At 35.9% G+C, this 20,649-nt stretch overlaps 1 protein-coding gene across 4 annotated transcripts in view; it reads right to left on the minus strand.

Moving 5' to 3' along the window:
• The window catches only part of LOC102685206 (low-density lipoprotein receptor-related protein 1B), a 461,586-nt gene that overhangs the window by 215,819 nt on the left and 225,118 nt on the right, over window positions 1-20,649 (minus strand). For all 4 annotated transcript variants that reach the window (XM_015358626.2, XM_015358625.2, XM_015358624.2 and 1 more), the window contains 6 exons: window positions 20,139-20,358; window positions 19,386-19,575; window positions 15,469-15,591; window positions 13,935-14,075; window positions 10,494-10,619; window positions 2,929-3,045 (listed from right to left, as the gene is read on the minus strand). In XM_015358626.2, the coding sequence (XP_015214112.2) occupies window positions 2,929-3,045; window positions 10,494-10,619; window positions 13,935-14,075; window positions 15,469-15,591; window positions 19,386-19,575; window positions 20,139-20,358 (917 nt within the window). The remainder of the gene's footprint in view (window positions 1-2,928; window positions 3,046-10,493; window positions 10,620-13,934; window positions 14,076-15,468; window positions 15,592-19,385; window positions 19,576-20,138; window positions 20,359-20,649) is intronic.

Here is a 20,649-nt window from a genome sequence, read left to right on the forward strand (position 1 = left end):
TATTTATTTTGTGAATGTGTTGTTTTGGTCCTTTCCCATGAGCAGTGTTGTTTCCAAAAGATGCACTTTTTTTTACAGGTTTATCTTTACATTACAAAAAAGAACAACTCTAGCAAAGTTATCAATTTAGGACAAAAAAACACCTGCAAGTCATGTTAATAAATAAAAAAGCTCAAAATTGAGAAAGCTTACAAAACAGTTGTGTCCTGGGGTTCTAGATTGTGCTGTATGTTTGTGAAAACATATTTGACAATGTTCTTATTTTAAATAAAATTAAAGATCATTATCTTTATTATATATTTTTAAGCCCATACAGCTCCTTAATAACACTTTACAGGATTTTCAAACACCCTTTTTTCCTTGTTGAAATTGATTTGACCATATACCCAAATTAAATTGTACAATTCACTAACATTTCTAAACGCGACATCCAACCTAATAGGAACTTTTGTTCCAAAGTCTTCACACAGCCCTTAGCAGAGAATATAATAGTTACATTATTGAGAAAATTACTTCTGAATTGCTTTTCTTTCATTTTGTTCTGATTCACCTGGAGTGACTCTTACACTTAAAAACAAGTACCGCTGAAAATACTCCACCAGGGGGATGCAGAATGTATTTCACTAGTGTTTTTGAATGCTCCTCCCAGATAAAAAAGAATGACAAATCTAAATTCTTATAGGCAATAAAATTGCAGTAAGCAACCACATTAAAGAAAATTAGAATTCTGTAAGAAATGGCTTTAGCTAGAGTGTGGTGCATTCGAAGTAAGAGATGTTGTGGAAGTTTTCACAGGGAAAAAAAACAACTAACATTGTTAAAGCACTGGCTCCTGCCACAGTTTACAGAAAAGCTATTCAGTTAGGAAGGAATAATTTAAGGCAACTCATATTTCAAAGGAATACTACTTACAGTAGGAGCTATAGATAACACGTTTGAGTTGCTACAGTAGCAAAAACATCTACACTGTTTATTTTAAAGAGAGGAATTGTACAAACTTTTTAAGGTCTGCATACTGCGGTTATTACAATATACGTCCAGATGTGTACTAGATGTGTTTCATTTCCACAGGACTGTCCTTTAATATTTTTCTTGCCCTTGACTCAAAGCGAGGTTGTTCGGATGTGGTTACCCATATTTCTGAAATGCTTGACAGAATCTGTAACTGTAAGCATTTTTACATTACCTCCATTCTGTCTAAATGTAACAGCTTTTCACTGCATTGCCTTTTTTCATGAACATGAATACAAGGGTAAGATATATATAATATAATATAATATTATATAATAATGTTAATAAACTAATATAATAATGTTAAATAAATCCCTCATTAACCTAAAATTAATCCTTAAAGATGGTATATTGATGGTATAATACATATCTGTTCATACTGTATATACAGTACATATAATAAACCTACTCTGTCCTCCTCCCAGTGGTGAGCATATTGGTGCTGCACACTGGTGGTGGTGGAAGGGTTCTCCATTACCATATAAGTGTTTGAGTGGATTTTGAGTGAGATATTTTTATTACTATTTTTGCTCAAAACCTAAATCACCTCACACTGAAGATTTCTAATGGTAAGTTAAAATAAATGTATAAAAATAAAGGTCCCCCCTCTTGTACTGTAGTTATGACCTTGTGCTTTGGGCCATTCTCTTGCTGAATGGTGAATATTTAATGCTTTTCCTCAAATTTGTCCCTGTGTAGTTCTGAAAGCTTCTTTAGCCTTCATAGCTGAAGCTTTACTTGAAAATCAGAGAGTGAAACACCATGAATGCATTATCGCATATAAATAGATCTCAACCAATTGTGTGGCTTCTTAAGTTAATTTTATGCACCTACAGTAAATTGATTTAGTTGTTCTGGTTGCGATCTGCTTCAGAATGTGGTAGGCTGCAAAGGAACATGTAAAGGTTAATTCCTCACTGAAAAATAGTAAGGAAACACACATGAAAAAAACTATATTTTTCAATGTGAAATTAACCTTGACTTGTTCCTAAATTATTTTTAGGTTTTACCCCATCAAAGGGTATGAATACTTATTCAATCAGAACTTTTTCCATGATTTTTTATATTATCCATTTAATAACATTAACATTATCCATTTAATAACATCAATGTTTGTTTTTTAATATGTGAAGCAGGTTGTATGGTAATTATTAAAGTAATAGTTAATTCAAAGTGTCAGGACTGCAAGCTTTAAATCAACAAAATGTGAAAAAAGGCATTATATTACAACAGACATTTATACATGAAGAGCGGTAAATACTGTATTTTAACTGATCTATTCATAATAATTAAAAAAAGAGTTAATAATATATTAAGGATTAATGAAGGTTTTATTACTGAACAATATTATAATGTGTTACTAATATAAGGTCTAATTTAGAAACTAAAGTTAAAAACTGTTTTCCTCCTCAGATCTCTGCTCTGTTTTTCTGTAGTCTAATTTATCTTTACACACGTTCCAAAATCAAAATATGCTGCACTTGTTTGTCTGAGAGCGTCTTTCCCACAAATCAAACAAAAAATTCCCATGACGATTTGTGAGTGAATGAAAGAAAGTCTGTGTGTGGGAGGGGGTGTTTGAGAAATATGGCATTTTGCTTTTTTCTTAATTTCTTCAGAACCCTTTTGAATCACAAGAGATTTATTTTTTACCATCATCCTTATACACAAGGTAAACAGCACTAAAAACGTTGAACTGTTTTAGCGACGAAATATAACCTTCAAATCAAGATCTAATTTATAATGTATATTTACTATTGCATGTGTTGGATCTATTTTTAGGCGAAATGCCCACCTGCTTCAGATTCTTTCTGCAAAGAATCTTAAAGCATCAGTTCATATGTACTGTATATTAGAGACATGTAGCCCTTTGCTTAGGAAGCTCACTCTCGATGGGCATTCCCATCACAAACTCACCACACGAAGGAGCTTCATCGGACTGGTCTCCACAGTCATCATCTCGATCACAGAGCCAGGAGACTGGGATACAGCGTCCGTTACGACAGGCAAACTGGCCAGGCTGGCAAGTCTGAGCTGAGGGGAAAAAGCAAAAGCAGACATCAACAGTAAAATGCAAATAAACCTGCAATATGGAAGTTTACAGTAGTTTCATGCTGCTTGGCAAGAGATTTACATAATTTCTTAAAATTCTGATAATTTTGCAAATAAATTCCAAATAAAATTGGAGGCAAATAAACAATCCAAAAAAACAATATTATACAAAATAAAAATTATATTATTTTCTCACACACCACCCTCAACTCAAATTAAGTTTTGATTTAATTGCAACACTAGTGTTTTGTATAAACACATTTTAAAGGGACGATATAAATCCATCAACACTGTTATACCCTTACTTGTCAGAATCCCAATTAATTTGATTTATCTTACTTGTCTATTTTCCAGAAAATTACATTCTGAATGAGAAGTTAAAATAATTGTTAAATTCCCGTCCTGTCAGAGGTGAAACGCACTTGCTTTCCCTGAAAAAATAAAATATGGCCTTGATGTGGCACCTCTTCTACTGATAGCAAATAGTGTTAAAGAAAGAAAGCAAAAAATTATTACAATCCATATGGTCATAAAGAATGTCCAGATAAGTCCTCTCTTATCACTTCTTGATTGAGGAGCTATATTCTTTAATAATTAAATCGGTTGTGTCTCTTCTAGATGTCACACACTCACATCCTATGATGCAATTGGTCGCTCCAGGAAAGAAAATGCAATGATAACAATCAACACAAATTACAGTACATATAAGAAACTGAAAGAATCTGAAGTTGAATAATGAGGTTTATTACAGCTTTGTAACTTCTTGTACAGTACATGTAAATGCAACATCTTATTTAATCTACCAAGTAAAAAAAAAACCTTATTCAGCCGAGGACTGAAGGAGTTCTTTAATGCACAGCCATCTCAGTATGTTTTAAGACTGTTAATAACCTGCTTTTGATTGTCACATCCCTCAGGTTTCAGTCATAAGTCCCAACTTAAAAAAAAAACCTGTTTTATATCAATTCTGACGCACATGGAAGGATAAGCCACAAAATCCTCCGTTTGCTTTTGTATCTATAGCCAGCGATCTCAAGCCATCCATCTGGAACTCATTTTGCCATCACTGATAGACTTAAAAGTTTGGCTAGATCTTGCGTTAGTGTCAATTCAATGCAAAACAAATTCAAAGACAAGAAATCTGAGAGCCAAGAGACACAGGATGTTTTGACACCAGCAGCTAGCGCCTTCCTCTTCAAGTAGAACTTGCTTCATTTGGAAGTATGTTTTCTGTAAATATCTGACTGTCAGGAAATTTATTAGGATTTTATTTGACTTAAAATTTGACCACTCAAAGCATTCCTAAGCCGCATTTACTCATATGCCAAGAACATATAACTGCAAAAAAGAAAAATAAAGTATGCCAAAAGTTTCAATGTCACAATCTAAAAGAAGAGGAAGATATATCTCCACATACTATATACAGTATCAGAAGAAAACATCCATCCATTATGCGTAAGGTGTTTTTGCCTGGTTAAGGTCACAGCAACTCAGAGTCTGTCCTAGAAGTACAGCATCCAGGAGTGACAACACCCTGGATAGGACTCCAGTCCATCACCAGACACGGAGCACATAAGGACAATGAAGAGACACTAAGGATAGGACAGCTGATTCACAGTAAGGGCAAGGGCATAAGAAAGGTTACAGTATATAGGAGAGGTGGCCTTCTGCCTCACCTACAGTAGCTTTTTTTGAAAATAGTGAATTGATCTAAGGATCTTATTCAACTATTTCTTAAAATAAGAGTTTTGACTTCAACGACTTGGCTGGGTAACTAATTCCATACTCTCACAACATTTACAGTATGTAACAGAGTGCCTAAAGTTCAGATTCAAACATACTTCTACAAATTTCCACTTTTGATCTGCTGTTCATGTTTCAGTCTTGATAATGAAGAAGTATGCATTCACTCTGTTTTTGTTATGTTTCTGCAGTTGTGTGTACATTTATATTCTTTTATTAATAGAACAGTTCAAATTGAACATCCAAGTTGTGATTATTCACTTTAAATGTTGTGTGTTCATCAATAACATATTGATGCATGCCAAATTTAGCACTTTACTGCCCAGAGAAGATTGATAAGTGGCACTTGTGCAGTAGATGTTAGTGAAACTGTAGCTTCATTAAATCTGTTTTAGTATTGTTTAAAATCTGCTTTGATTCCATATACATACTGTAATTAGGGGAAATTTTGATAGAGGGGAAATAAAAAATATATATAATCATATTTCTGAATCAAATGTTATTGATTTATGGATATAAATACCAGCTTTATATAGCTGGTAGTGGTAGTTGAAAATTAAAAATAAGGTATCATTGAACAATATTCAGTGAAGAAGTACTTCATTAACATTTTCTTCCTTTAATTCTTTAACCCTGTCACTTGCTGTGGTTATTTTGAGAACGTTTTGACATGCTTGTTTTAACTAAATGTCCCATGGACACTTGCAAGGTTTAAAATAAAAACAACAAACATTTACTTGAACAAACATACAGTAAGTCACATAATTACTTGCCAAATCCAAGAAAGCAGAACTTCTGCAAGATTTAATTTTTGCAGACAGTTTACCAAGCAGTTTTTCAGGGATTTTCTACTTTGTTTTCCTGTTTTATTTTGGAATTATCTATTTGTTCTCTAATTGATTAACTTCTTAAATACATCCCTTTAAGTATGAAATTTGTTTTTTCCTCAAAATTTGTTAGCAAATTTTATATTTCAATGGTATTAATTATTTTTAATACATTTCAAAAACATTATTTTTGTCAACTACTGTATGTTACTGTCATGTTGAAGGTGGTACCCTCCTGTCAGCTATGGTAATTATAAATGTATTTGTCTAAAATAAATTGTTTTTTAATTACATCTATTTTGTTTTGTTAATTCACACAAAAAGGCTCTCCTCCCCACTGAAAGATGGTGTGTGGTGAGTGTACTAGCACACTATGGCTACTATCGCATCATCCAGGTGGGGCTGCACACTGGTGATGTTGGAGGGGAGTGCCCATTACCTGTAAAGAGCTTTGAGTGGAGTGTCCAGAAAAGCACTATATAAGTGTAAGCAATTATTATTATGACATACAGGAGTTGTGTGTTACATGGTATTTTTTAGAAAATTGTCACTAGGACAGTATGATGCATAGTGCAGGAAAGCACGAATGGGTTAATAAACATTTAATACTAAAATTTAGATTTACTTTTTACATAGTATGAAAGATATGTTAAACGTCCTTCTTTAAAATATGTATAATTTGCAGATGATATTTTTGATGAGATATTTTAATACTGTACTAATTCGTCAGACAACCACACATACTGTAGCTGTGGTACTTTAAGGATTTACTGCACTACCTGGCAGTTTTACAGAGTACTGCATCAGAATATTAACAAAAATTGAAGCACCGTGACACGGTATTGTCCGTCATACCACACTACGGTATACTAACTGACACCTTGCACATTCTATTGTAGATGGCTGCATCTGTACAGTACATCACCAAATTTCAAATTTTCTTTCCTTAGCTGTACTCTGAGTACCATTTACTAATATTTCCAAAGGATTTTGTTTTGTATCCTCTTGCTGTGTTTATATTTTAAAGTCTTAGCAAAAGCTACCAGCTCATAATAAATAATTAAGTATGATACAAATGGAGAATATTAAAAACCATGTTAATGCCTGTGTTTAAAACTAATATACAGTAATTCAAATAAAAAATGACAAAGGACACAAAGAAACAAGGAATATTCTTCTATACCAATAAACATGACTAAAATGTCATGTAAAAGCCTTAACAGAATGTAGCTTTAAAGAAACTATTACAATTATATTATCAAGAAAATAATACTTGATAGAAATAAAACGTCAGCAGAAAATGTCAAGAAAGGCGTGAATAAAATTGTTTGTAACACCATTGAGCAGTTTATATTTTATTGCAGTCTAAGTGTAGCCTGTAGTGCCTCTTTAAGCTGTGCTTAGTACTTTTAATAACAACCCCAATTAAAGTTATTTGTCTTTATAAATGTCTATGTGTATTAGATGATAGGCTGATAATTCAATGCAAAGAGCATTTCCATTTTAAAGGCCTTTCATAGCAGTAATGGCTTGAGAATACACTGTATTCAAGTACTTTATAAATGCAAGACATGTCCCTAATTTGCAATTCTTGTCCTGTGTCCTGAGGGGATTGTCCATGAAATCCTGTGTTATTCTCTAAAAGAAACGATGGTAATTGCATTTTATTACATAATTAACATAAAAACTAAATCCATGTAAAAAGAACTGGAAATGTCTTTCGAAGACTTAAACCTCAAAATTATTGATTTATGTTTGTTGCTTTATGAAACTAAAATGTTAATTTGATTTTTTACAAAGTATGAAAGGTCCTTCTTTAAAATATTTAAAAGTTGCTGATATTTTTTAAATATTTTAATGCGACACTTAACTTTATTAGTTTTAAGTACTATTCAGGTTTATGTCAGAGCACCATATCTAAACACATGATAAATCAAGATATTTTATATCAGCTACATAAAAACTGATCAAATGAAATATGAAAAGTTTTAAGACTGAAATGTTTAATTTGAGATAATATTCATCACAGACTTTTTGTACAATTCTTAATATGAATTTATATGGACAATATAAGAAGCAGAATTACAAACAAGTGATGGCAATTCTTCCCATTGTGTCTCTTTTTACAGACTATTTACATTGTTTACATAGTAGTTACCTATTGCTATTAGGTTATTTAATTCAGTAAATATCTATGTACTCACTTGTGATTACACATAGCTAAAACAATCTGTGTTGAATTCTCTCACTGCTGTATATGACACATTTACTTTGAAATAACTGCCATTGTCATAAAGCTGCCTCTCAGTAAAAAAACGTTATCTGCATTAAAACGTGGGATGGTAACATCGTAATCATGAGCAAGTATGAAGGCTGATGGTCAACTAGTGAGCAATTGTACACGTTTTTTAAACAACTTTTGATGTTACGTTTTCCTTAAATGGAACAAATACCTTACAAAACCAAAAAAATGTGTCCCTTATCCTAGCACCACCCTCCACCAGAGTTTACACAAAGATCCGTTAAACAAAGCCAGGCAGTTACAAGAGCAGCCTGCATGAGATGCACAACAGCAAATTTACTTTCTTCGCAGGCTACAGGTTTTTGGTGCCAGCAGTCAGGTTCTGTCCGTGTTTTCAGTGCTGTTGTACAAAGTGTCATACAGTACGGAATAGCCATCTAGTGTAACAGTCTTTCTGTGCAATAAAAAGACAAGATGCCCAGACTCTTGAGGATGTATTCTAAGTTAGTGGGGCAGCCACTTGACAGAGCTTTCACACTACAAGAGTATTGTATGGTGAGACTAGCTGTTACCGAGACTATCTGATCCCTCACGCGTTGTGCACAAAGAATACCAACAGACGTTTTAGACTCCCTCCAACTACTTCAATGTAGATGTAACAAAAGGAGGACTTTCTTTATCCCAAATTCGACTACTAAATAAGAAAGTTCACAGTAAAGGAGTATTGGTTCATGGGCAAGTGCAATTACTGGTGAAACATGAAGGGCTATTGTGCAATTAAAGGGGCTTAGGATGATTGTTTAAGGTTCTTTAAGGTTCTGGTAGCCTACAGTATGTGGATTCCTGTAGAAGTGGGGTGTAATTACTATGTATGGGCTAATGCCCATTACATAAATGTGTATTTATTTTTAATGTAATGTTTATTTGTCTTGTTTTTGGTTTTAGTATGTCTGAGTGTAAAACATACTGTAGCTGCTTGGATGCTAAACAAATTTCTGAGAAGTAAGTACTAAAGTATCATAAGCAATCCAGTCAGCCCCACACACACACACACACACACCAATGGTACCTGAGCTCTCACGTCCTGGCCGATCGATTCTGGGCCCTGGAGTGGAGTGAATTTGTTTGTTGATGGGATGTCGATTAGAACTCTTAAGAATGGTTGTTTCTCTAAGTCCGTTATTCAAAGTTGTTTCCCTGGTAATTCAGGCGGCACAGCCACCTGAATGATGGTGGTTTTCTCAGTTAGGAACCACAGCAGTGGACAGAGGTAACTATATACTGTATGTAATGGAAAGTGTTACCCAGCTGACTGCCTTTGTGTAAGAGGAACTTTTTTTTTTCCCACATGTACAATTTCTATTTTTTAAAAAGGATTAATTATTTCTCTATAGATCAAACAAAAATGGTTTGCTTGAAAATGATTGTGCACATCTCTTGGCTGAATGTGTATTTTTTAAAAATGTTTTTAATTAAACTGTCACCTTTCAAAACAGAAGGACATGCCATACTGTACATGCTAAACATTACATTGACAGTTAGCAATATTTGATTTGAGAAATCAAACCATATGTTCAGTAATTTCAATCACTGTATTAAAGCCAAAAGAAAAGCCTTGACAACAACACTACCACCACTTTACTCTATTTCCTTTTATAAGATAATTGTGATGTTTAAAAGAAAAAAATCTTTGTATGTGAAAAAACATGAAAATCTAAAAGTTTAGTGTCTGGAAAATGCGTTAACCCTGTTCTTGAAAAAAAGTGAAGTTTGTGAAAAAGAACATTGATGACAGTCAGCTGTCTTACTGCACCTTTGCCAATTCATGGTGCAATCAATCCACAGTGGAAAGAAAAATAAAAGATTTTTGTCCTGTGCAGATTTGGTAATATTTAATCCCCTAAAGCATTTCATCACCACCAACTGCAAGGTAACACTGAGGATTTAATGCAATTTCTTCTCTCCAGTCTCACCACCAATTAGATTGGAGGCCTAATCAGCAGATATACAGTAGCTGGAATTCTGGGCCCCAGAGGACTGTTCTCAAAGTGTGTGTTTACTGAAGGTTTTTGCATACAGTAGATAGCTTTTGGCTGGTGTTCCACTCTGTCACTTAGTTAGTACTGTAGAATTAAGTCTTGGGATTATCCTAAAATGTGGTTTGCTGTCAACTCAAATGAATTCCACTCCACATTGTTGTTTCCATCAGCAGTGATCACTGCACTGCAGTGATGTACTGTATAGCCTCTTGATACCCTCACTGTTGCTACTTCTTGTGACCACTATCATGCCACTACTGATAATCCTCCTGTGAATAAAGCTGCCACCGCAAACCTATACCCAACAGCGAAGACTAACAGCACAAGACACAAATGTACTGAACGTACATCCCTAGGTGATGCTCCACTGAGAGCTCTATATATCACAAACAGTGGCGCACAGGAAACAAGCAAGCAGCAGGTATTAATATTCCACAAAGTAAGTCAACGGCCCAGCAGGACTACTGGGAATGGAAAATATGGTGCGCACATGAAGTACATGAAGTTTTACAGTGCATGAAAGGAACGTCTTATTGCCAGAATATAGAGCTAACTCTGTCCATATAAAAGGCACTGTACCTGAACATGTAACGTTGGACTCATCTTCATTATTCCCACAGTCATTGGTTCCGTCGCATAACCATTTTTTAGGAATGCAGCGGTTATTCAGGCACTTAAACTGGTCAGCAGGACAGCTATGATTATCTGCAAATACAGTATAGTTCAAACCATGACACAGTACAATTAAATACTGAGCAAATATCAATAAAATGCTTCCCAGTTACTTTGCATATGGGTTTGCATTGGGGAGTAATATGTTTCTTCAATTGTTCAGGTGTTCCCATTGTCTTTAAAGCAACCACACACACACAAATAAAATTACAGGGATCATGATCAGGACAATGATGCAGCCTGTGACATTCCCATTTTCTATGGTGCTGGATGACTCCCTGAAAACACCTGGGGCACTCAGGAGGACAGAACAGGTGGGATGGATTCCACAGATACAGTATGCACTGTTCCACTAGTTTCAGCAATTCCATTAAGATCTTTTTCCTTAGCATTGAAACATCTCTTTAATTTAACTAAGCTCAAATAAGTGGTTCAAACTTTAACATACTGAATGCTTTCAAAAGAAAAGACTAGACCCATTCATTCCAATGGGTATTCCAGTACCTTGAATAACTCCAGTCACTTTCATTGACTATTATTTATTTCAGCTAATCAAAGCCAGGTTTAATGAGTGGGACAAATTATAAAGGAAGACTAATCATATCATTAGACATTTATTCAGCATTCTGCAACATTAAGAATTTTATATAACAAAAAACATCTTACTGTATCCCATCATCCTTAGTATTAATTTTGTTTGCAACTTTTGTAATTGTAATTTTGTTTAACAATCTGTAGAAAATATTTTTTTAAATAACCTTCCTCCATGTGGGACTTATAACGTGATGCATATTCTGTGAATATATATGGTATTATACTTGCAGTATCATTATGGCTTATATATGTGTAACAGACTATATAATGCCATGTAAGTCTTCAAAGGAAGTGAAATCCTAAAAGCAGAGCGCATGAAATAGCTTGTGTCTTCAAAGGCTGGATTGTATGGCAGTAGTGCGGGATGAAAGAGCTACAATGACAAAGCAGCTGGAGGTGAAGTCCTACACTGCGGTGGCTTGCAGTGATCTGTGCCCAAGCCATGAATTGGAAGTATGCAGTCCTGCTGTACATTCTATTTTTCCAGCCTGGCCAAGGTGTATTTTAGCCAAAAACATTAATGGTTGTCCCCAAAAATACCAATAATGTCCAAGTGGTACTTTAATGGTATTGGTAATAGCTTACATATAGTATCAATCCTCCTCCCCAAAATCCACAAACCGGACACCCCTGGACGCCCCATCGTATCAGCATGTAACTGTCCAACTACTTACATCTCAGCCTTTCTCGACAGCCTCATGAGACCGCTGGTTGAAGATCTTCCCTCATACATCAAAGACACCAACCACGCGCTCCAACTTTTCAATGATTTCCAATTTCAGGGTACCGAATGCCACATTTTTACCATGGACATCACATCTCTGTACACCGTCATTCCCCATAATGACGGCCTTACAGCACTCAAGCACACGCTGGACAAACGCACAGTGCTTGATCCACCCACCCACACCCTGGTACGCCTTGCAGAATTGGTCCTCACACTGAACGCATTCTCTTTCAATAATCTTTTTTACCAACAGGTCAGTGGAGTTGCCATGGGCACCAGAATGGGACCCAGCTATGCCAACATTTTTGTCGGCTGGGTAGAAGAACGCTTCTTCGCCTCCTACACTGGCTATGTCCCTGACCTCTACAAACGATATATTGATGATTGCGTCGGTGCCGCCACATGCTCCAACGATCAGCTCGAGTTCTTCCTGCACCATTTCACCAACTTCCACCCGTCCCTCAAATATACAGTTCACATATCTTCCACCACTCTTCCGTTTCTAGACATCCACTTGTCTATCAACTACCCCCGACTTTCCACTTCAGTTTATTACAAACCCACGGATTCACACAGCTACCTCCTGTACAGCTCATTTCACCCCAACCACACTAAAAACTCTCTTCCTTTTTCACAGTTCCTTAGGTTACGAAGACTATGCAGCGACGACATCGACTTCGAGAACCAAGCCCTCGAAATGTACTCATTTTTTATCAACAGAGGATATCCCAGCAGTGTGATTGACAGGGCCCTTGCCCGAGCCAAAAACACCCCCCGGACCATCAACCCGATCAGGAACTCCCGCCGTAACAACCGCATTCCCTTGGTGCTTCCTTACCACCCTAACACACTTCCTATCCCCAGGACCATTAACCAGAATTTTTCCATCCTACAGGATGATCCCTCCATTGGGGCCCTCTTTTCTGATCGCCCTATCATCTCATATCGCCGACCACCTAATCTGCGTAACCTCCTTGTTCACAGCTCCCTTGACCGCCCTCAACAACCATCCACACCAGGCACTTTCCCTTGCAACAGAGCTCGCTGTATCACCTGCAAGTACACAGCCACCACCACACTCATTCAAGGCCCCTCAGGACAATTCCGGATCACCCAGACAGCATCTTGTACCTCCAGCAACCTTATTTACTGTATCTCTTGCAGTAAATGCCCAGCCATCTACATTGGTGAAACAGGAAGGAGACTCGGAGACCGCTTCAGAGAACATGTCAGGGCTGTGAAGATTAAAGATCTCTCCAAGCCCATTGTTTCTCATTTCACCTCTGACGGCCACGACCACACTAATCTCTCCGTCTGTGTTCTCAAAGACGGTTTTCCGAACTCATACATCAGAAAGACCACCGAAACTAAAATTATTCTGCAGTTAGGATCACACATTCTCCCTTCCCTTAACGACAGATTACTGTTCTTTTAAATTTTCTCCATTCATTGGAAGTTTCATTTCACACCTCTCTGCACCCATTCTGACTTCACACCTCTTGATTGGCCTCTCTTTCTGTCCCCTGCTCCCGCCTCTCACTCCTCCTCCCTCCCAACCTTTGTTCTCCAGCTACTTTACCTTTGCCTACTGCCCTGTCTCTCTCACACCTGAAGAAGGCTCCACGGCCGAAACGTTGTGTTCTCTTTCTTCTTTTTTTCAGCATGGAATAAACCTATTACTTGTTCCTTTGCAGCCTACGCATGCTGACGCAGCTACCCACCTGAACTACTATAGTATCAATGTGTTCTGTATCCTATGAGAATTAAATTTAATGTAAAAAATAATTCTGAAAAAAAATGTGCACTTTGTGTATAATATCAAGGAGGCAAATTGATTTTTCACAGTCATTTTGCGGACTGAAGTTCTTACCTATTTAAAGATTATTAAAGCCTGCTCATTGTAAGAAACCATTTATAAAGTGCAGTTAATGCCTTGGAATACTCCAGGAAAGGTGAATTGATGGTATTGAAACAGAATTATTTTGCATTCATTTTGAAGACATACAGAACTTAAATGAAATACATACAGCAAGTGGCCATGTCTTCATCACTGCTATCCAAGCAGTCATCATCTCCATCGCACTTCCAGCTGGCATGAATACATCTCTTGTTTTGACATTGAAATTCATCACTTTTACACAGCTGAGGCACCAGGTCCCCTGAAGTCACTTCAAAAAAAGAATAATCTTTGAAATATAAATTTTTAGTGGCTGTTAATACCAAAGTGCTCAGATTCACAAAATGCCATCCATAAAAAATGACTATGGAGTTTGAAACAATTTGTCGTATGAAGCATGTGGAAATCTCTGGTCTCAATCATGGGTTACTGTGCAATTGAATTAATTGGCAATTAGGTTACTTTTATTGCTTTCATTTTTCCTTTCCTCATTTGAAAAATGAGAAATTATGCTTTGTAACATATCAATAATAGGCCAAGAATAATTGTGAATGAGAGTGCATATTCAGTGTACAGTGTACACATACATATGTTGCAGTAAGAGCATTTGCAAAGATATATATCACTTTTGTAACACCATTTCGTTACAGCTCACATTCACTGGGGAGAAATACTGTATGATGTGTTTGGTTTAACATTCCATGAACAAAACACATTTTAATACAGACGAAGACACTAGGGATTTTTGTAATCGTAGCCAAGATCAGATGTACTTTGGGATGATATCTTTTGATGCTCCTCTTATACAGTATTTGCATATTTTCACATTTCAAAGCTCACTTTAAATTGTAATTCAGCTGAAACCAAACATTGGCATTTCTCTCTTTTTTCAGGTCACTAGCTTTGCAGCTTGTCCGTCCAGAACTTTGTACAGTGCTTTATGTGAAGTAGTTATAGTACACAGGCAAAGAGAAACATTTTGAATGAGCTCTCTCTGAGGCAATTTTGCCCTGGACACAGTGTTGCCAACATATCTATTACATGAAATCATCACTTACACAGTGTTTATTGACATAAAAATAAAGTATAACAAACTGGAACAGTGTATGAAGTGTGTTACAGATAGGCCTTTTGTTCTACACATTTTCTTGCCTTCATATTAACCTTTTACAAAACTGAAAATATAAAATTACAAGGAAACTTGATAACATCAGCTATACATCTTTATACATACAGTACAGGCCAGCTGCTAGAACTGCTACTAAAACAACTAGTGATTTGCGTTCTGTAGTAGTCCTTTCCATCGGATTCACTCTACCACAAAATAATTTCTTATTTGAATTCAACATGCTCCCAGCAGTGCACAATTGGTTAAGCTGTAGCAAGATTGGGTGCTCTTGTTGGCCAGGGTATCCCAACTTCATAAAACACTGCCCCTTTGTCACTCAAAAGTTGAATCCAAGTCACAGAGCGAAAGAAGATGGATAGTCCTGAGATTTAATTTTTGTTACAATTATATGATGGCACTGCAGATTAAAATGTGGTCACTTCCAAATAAATAATACTTCCTAATCACTTTACCCTGACTCAGATTCTGATTTACAGTATTATCTGTCCACAAGGAAACATCTCCCAAACAAGATTGTACAGTATATCAGGCCTACTTGAGCAGGTGACATTGTTTCTCTCCAGGTGCTGGTTGTCAGCACAAGCGCAGACTCTACCGCCAGGAATAGCCAGACACAGGGTGCTGCATCCTCCATAGTTAACACGGCAAGCATTGTCCCCTGCATAACAAAAACGCAGAGAGTTATCATGCACATTAGTAGGTAAACACTTGATCTGCAAAGCAAAAATATTTCTGTTTTTCATTTCAGTGGAAATTTAAAATTGTATACAGTATGAGTGATCCATATGTATCTGTGTAAATAGTGCAAACACTGCTGTGGTTCTAAAAGTAATCCAGCAATTAATACTTTTAATAATAGAATAATGATTTAAGAATCCTAACAGGCAAACAAGATCCTCACAAAGTCAATCGTGTTTTCAAGATACCAGGACAGCACTCACATCCACAGGCAAACTCAGCATCTAGAATGAGTGGCTTGACACTGCTGGATGGTTTTTGTTGCAGATACTACAAATTCAAACCTAATTCATATTTTATAATATGAAGAAAAAATTAGGAATAATAACAGAAAAAGAACATATTATTTGCTTCTTTGTACAAATTTCTTACTTTTCTTCTTTTTATAAGAATATCAGTGACTAATCAGCAGCCTTTTCCCAAGAATGACTTGCAATACAGAACATTTAAATTAAGTAGTTGAATTGCAAAACCATTTTCATTTTAACCTCCCCTAGGAGGGTTAATTTTTACTCTCCCAACAGGAGGTTACGAAGACAGATGCATTAATGGCAATTTAAAAATAAAATGTCAAAAGATTTATTGGAAAAGGTTTTAAGAACTTTATTCTTAAACTTTATTTGGGCATTATTCCTATTTCAAACTTGACAAAATATACAGTACTTTTAATATATGGACAATCAAATAGCTTTGGCATAATCCATTAAGCTGAGTCACATGAAGCAAATCAGCAATAATAAAAATGGAAGAGGTCTAATTAATCTCACCAATAGGAAAGACAGAATCCTGTGACAGCCTGAGAATTCATTTTAAACCCCTCTTTTCTCAACCTTCTAAATGAATGGAGAGCTGCATCCGTGTGTAAGGTAGAGGAAGAAGTACAGTAGAAAGACAAAATGTTTCTGTTGTTGAGCCTTCTTCAGATGTTGACTCAACGACAAAAACATTTCTTTATTTCTACTTTTTTAAATCTGAAATTAACCTTTATTTGTTGTCATAGACATTTTTACAACAAGCAGAAACTGCTTTCACTTAACATAAAAGTAAAATGCATGAAAGCACTGTAAAAATATCAGTTATAATGTTCAAAGTTTGAATTCTCTTAATGGTGAAATGAAAGTACACCAATTAATCAGGAATGTTTGAGCTGACTGTAAAAAGTGAAACACTAGCTGAATCAATGCACGTACCACAGGCAACAGTTCACAAGAAAATGATTAAAAGAATGAACAAATAGGAAAATCAGATAGGGATTTTGAATATTTATACAATGTGGAGTGCTAAATAAATAAAAAAAACATCATCCACATATTTACTGTCCAATTTGTTATAGTGCTTGGACTCCCAGTGTGTAGCGACCCCCTCCTGTGTAGTCTGACAGGTGCTTATGTGTGTCAAAGACTTTGATCACTGTTGCTTCCATTACTCCTTCACATCTGGATAGTTATAAGCATAAACAGCATTTTATGACTGCTTATGGGATTACAGGATAAACCCCAATGCATTTTTAACTTCCAGGCCATATCTCTCATGTGTGCTATTTCTGTATTCAAAAAGGAATTACACTGCAAGATAAATGAATGTTATTATGCTTCTTGGTCTAACCACCCAATTTAAGTAACTCCCAGTATGAAATAATAAATGGTTAGCACAATGCCTGCATTTTTCTTTTAATAGTGGCTGGCTTTAGATAATCTGGTTACTTTCTTAATGGTGAATATGAAAACAGACAAATATGACAAGACAACATTATTAACAAGAGGATGTTCTTAGAACATAAAATCCTTATTTGGATAATAAACTCTTTTCTTGAAGCCACAAATGACAATGCTGTGGTTCTATTAAAATGTTTGCAATGACAGTGTGCAAACACTTATATTACAGTATAATAAAGCACATCTTCTTTTCACTGCAATGTTTCACTTTATGCCCAGAACAGAATTACATTGTTAAAGAACAGAGGGCTGGGGGTGCAGTACAGATGTAAATTAATGTACAGGCCCTTAATAACAGTGAATTTTCTTTGCAATATTAAGGAGTGTGTTCAATTAAATTAAAAAAATGTAGAAAGTTTAGAACAATGCACCGAATGGCAAGCTAATAAACAGTTAACAAAAGTGAAGTACCACTAACACAAACTGCATAAGAACAGCTTTCCTCTGAGGCTTTGTGTGCCACATAGAGTATCTGTCCAGTAAGCCAATTTATTAATTGACCAAGCAAGCAAGAATCACAATGTTTAAATTCTCAAACTGAGACAGAAAGAAATTTTGTTTGGGAGTTGTTTTCAATGTGCATGATTCAGGAGCTTCCTGCACACATGGGAACCAATTTGAGATTTGCTTGTAAGTAACTGGTTCAATATACAGTTTGATAACAAACAGAGTGCAACTTGTAAAGTGTAACACTAAGCCTCTTCTAAAGCATAACTGCCTAAAGAGTTAGATCACTGATGAACAGTAGGTCTGTGGACGTGACTGTATATAATTAGACTGGTATTAATGAGCAGCTGAAACTTCCTCTCAGCCATCACATTAGCCTGCGACTGTCTCAATGTCTTTTTTAGAACAAGGTTGTCATTCAATTTAAGTAAATGTAGATAGTCAGCATGGAACTTGACTTTATACAGTATTAGAATGTTATCATCATTTCTTTCATAGATGGTCTGTTGTACAATATGCACTGTAACTAGAAAAAATACCTTTATTCACAGCCTTTCAAATTAAACATTCTTTAATCTAGAGCTTCTCTACTGAAAGGCAGAGTACTAAATCCTCCATTACAAATCTAGAAAAACTATAACCTAGATAACATTTTGTAAAACATTATGCAGGTGAAAAACACAGAAATATGGTATCCTACAGTAGATATTGCTATTTAAGAATTACAAATGTGACTGCCTCCATTCATCCATCTGTTTTATAACCACTTTGTTTAATACAGTGTCATGAGGAGCAGGTACCTATCCTGACAAGCAACAAGCCTGAGGCAGGGTACACCCTAGAAAGGACACCGGTCCATCGCAGGGCTCACACACACAGACACGCACACCAGGGCTAGTTTTCCAAGAAGCCAAATAACTCCCCAGTACAGTATATCTTTGGACTGTGGGAGGAAACCCCTCTACCCAGAGAAAAAATACTTGAAAATGGGGAAAACACAAAGACAACACCCCAGGTCTGGAATTGAACCCTGGGAACCAGCACTGCGATGCAGTAAGGCTAACCACTGCGTCACCATGCCACCTTTATTCCCCTGCATTCATACTTATTTATAAATAGGAGTAACTACAGCAACTTGGCACTTACTGTACAAGTACTACAAGAGGCCCTGGCTTCAAGAGGCCCTTAACTATGGGGGCAATTATCTTATAACTACAGAACTCAGGTATTGTGCAGTGTGTGCAAAAATCAATAATTTCAAAGAGAAATTGCAGTAAAGCAATGCACTTTTTGTGGTTTAGATTGCAGGCTGACGCATTACATAACCACCAGAAAAGAAAAAGGAAAGTGCTTGCAGCATGATTTTTTTAAGGTTGAGGTGTGCGTGTAGTGCACTTTATTTTGAAACTGCATTCTGAACTTTTTGCCTTTTACAACTCCTATACTGTATACCTCCTGAACACAATAAACTTTATGGCTTTTAATTTGCATCCGTTTCTGCTTCCACATGTCTGTAACCAAACACTTTTTCTGTAATAAATGTCAGTTTTACCTTTTTGACTTTGAGCGTCATAAACCTGAAGTCCAAAGAGTGGAGGCTTTTCACTTCTCAGAAGAGTAACATTTCCAGACAGCAAGTTTAATTGGAAAACAGAACCATTCATGTAGTCAGTCCAAAAAATGTAATTCTGATAATGAGAAATCCCAAATGGATGGTTTAATTCTTTCCCATTGTACACCACCTATTAACAGACAAAAAAAGGTAGCTATAAAAAAAGATTACAAACATCCATCGAGAGAAGATACAAATATCTTGAAACATCAGGACTCTATGCAAACGTGTGAGGAATCTAGACAATCCCCAGCTCATTTAACCATGACAGAATCTAACCAAACTAATCCATACAATGCTTATTAAGGCAACAATCAATATATGTGTGCTATGATTTTCTAGTGTCAATTACTTATTCTGAAGTAGAATAATCTTAAGAATGTTCCTTATAATGATGTTTTCTGACCTTACTCTGACAAGACAGACATACACAGTGAGCTTCATTTTTCTTTATTTTAACAATGTTGCCATTATAATTTTAGAAATGTGTTTTTCCTTTATTAGAGATGTAAAAATGATCTCTATTAAGTGTGTGCTAGTATTGAATCATTGACTCTGGAATTAGCTTTGCTGCCCTGAACAAGTTAGTCTCAGATTTATAGTGCATAGGTCAACAAGCACTAATAGAAGAAAGAAAGCAATCTTAATTGTCATTAAGAGTGATTCTCTCTCAGCTATGTAAATGTATTTTACCATTCTGCCTGTGCCATTGAGGAAGATTTTCTCAATGTGATCATAGTAGGCATCACACCAGTACATTGTATTGGTTCCATAATCAAGAGTTAAACCATTTGGCCAAAGCATGTTTGAAGTCACAAATATTTGTCGATTGGAGCCATCCATCCATGCCTTCTCAATCCTCCCAATACTGTCATTAACCTCATCTTCTTCCCAGTCAGTCCAGTACATCCAACTGCAAGAGACAAATAGAAAGCATTGCATTTAAAAAAAAGAAAGGGAAGCAAACTCATTAAATAATCACAATTCCACCATTAGATTTATTTAACAGAAGAAAATAACTGTTTTCTCAATGACTAAAGGTCTGGCTAGTGCAAATTTCACATCCTCATTTCCAGGGTGGACAGGTTAAATGAGCAAAGGTAAATACAACCTTGGTGTTGTGGACTTCAAACCAACCCCTTAGATTAAAAAAAGACAAATATTGCTTCCTTATAGCCAAAGCAATATTAAAAGAGACATAAAA

This window comes from Lepisosteus oculatus, chromosome 12 (genome assembly GCF_040954835.1).
Source record: "Lepisosteus oculatus isolate fLepOcu1 chromosome 12, fLepOcu1.hap2, whole genome shotgun sequence".
Classification (NCBI taxonomy): Eukaryota; Metazoa; Chordata; class Actinopteri; order Semionotiformes; family Lepisosteidae; genus Lepisosteus; species Lepisosteus oculatus.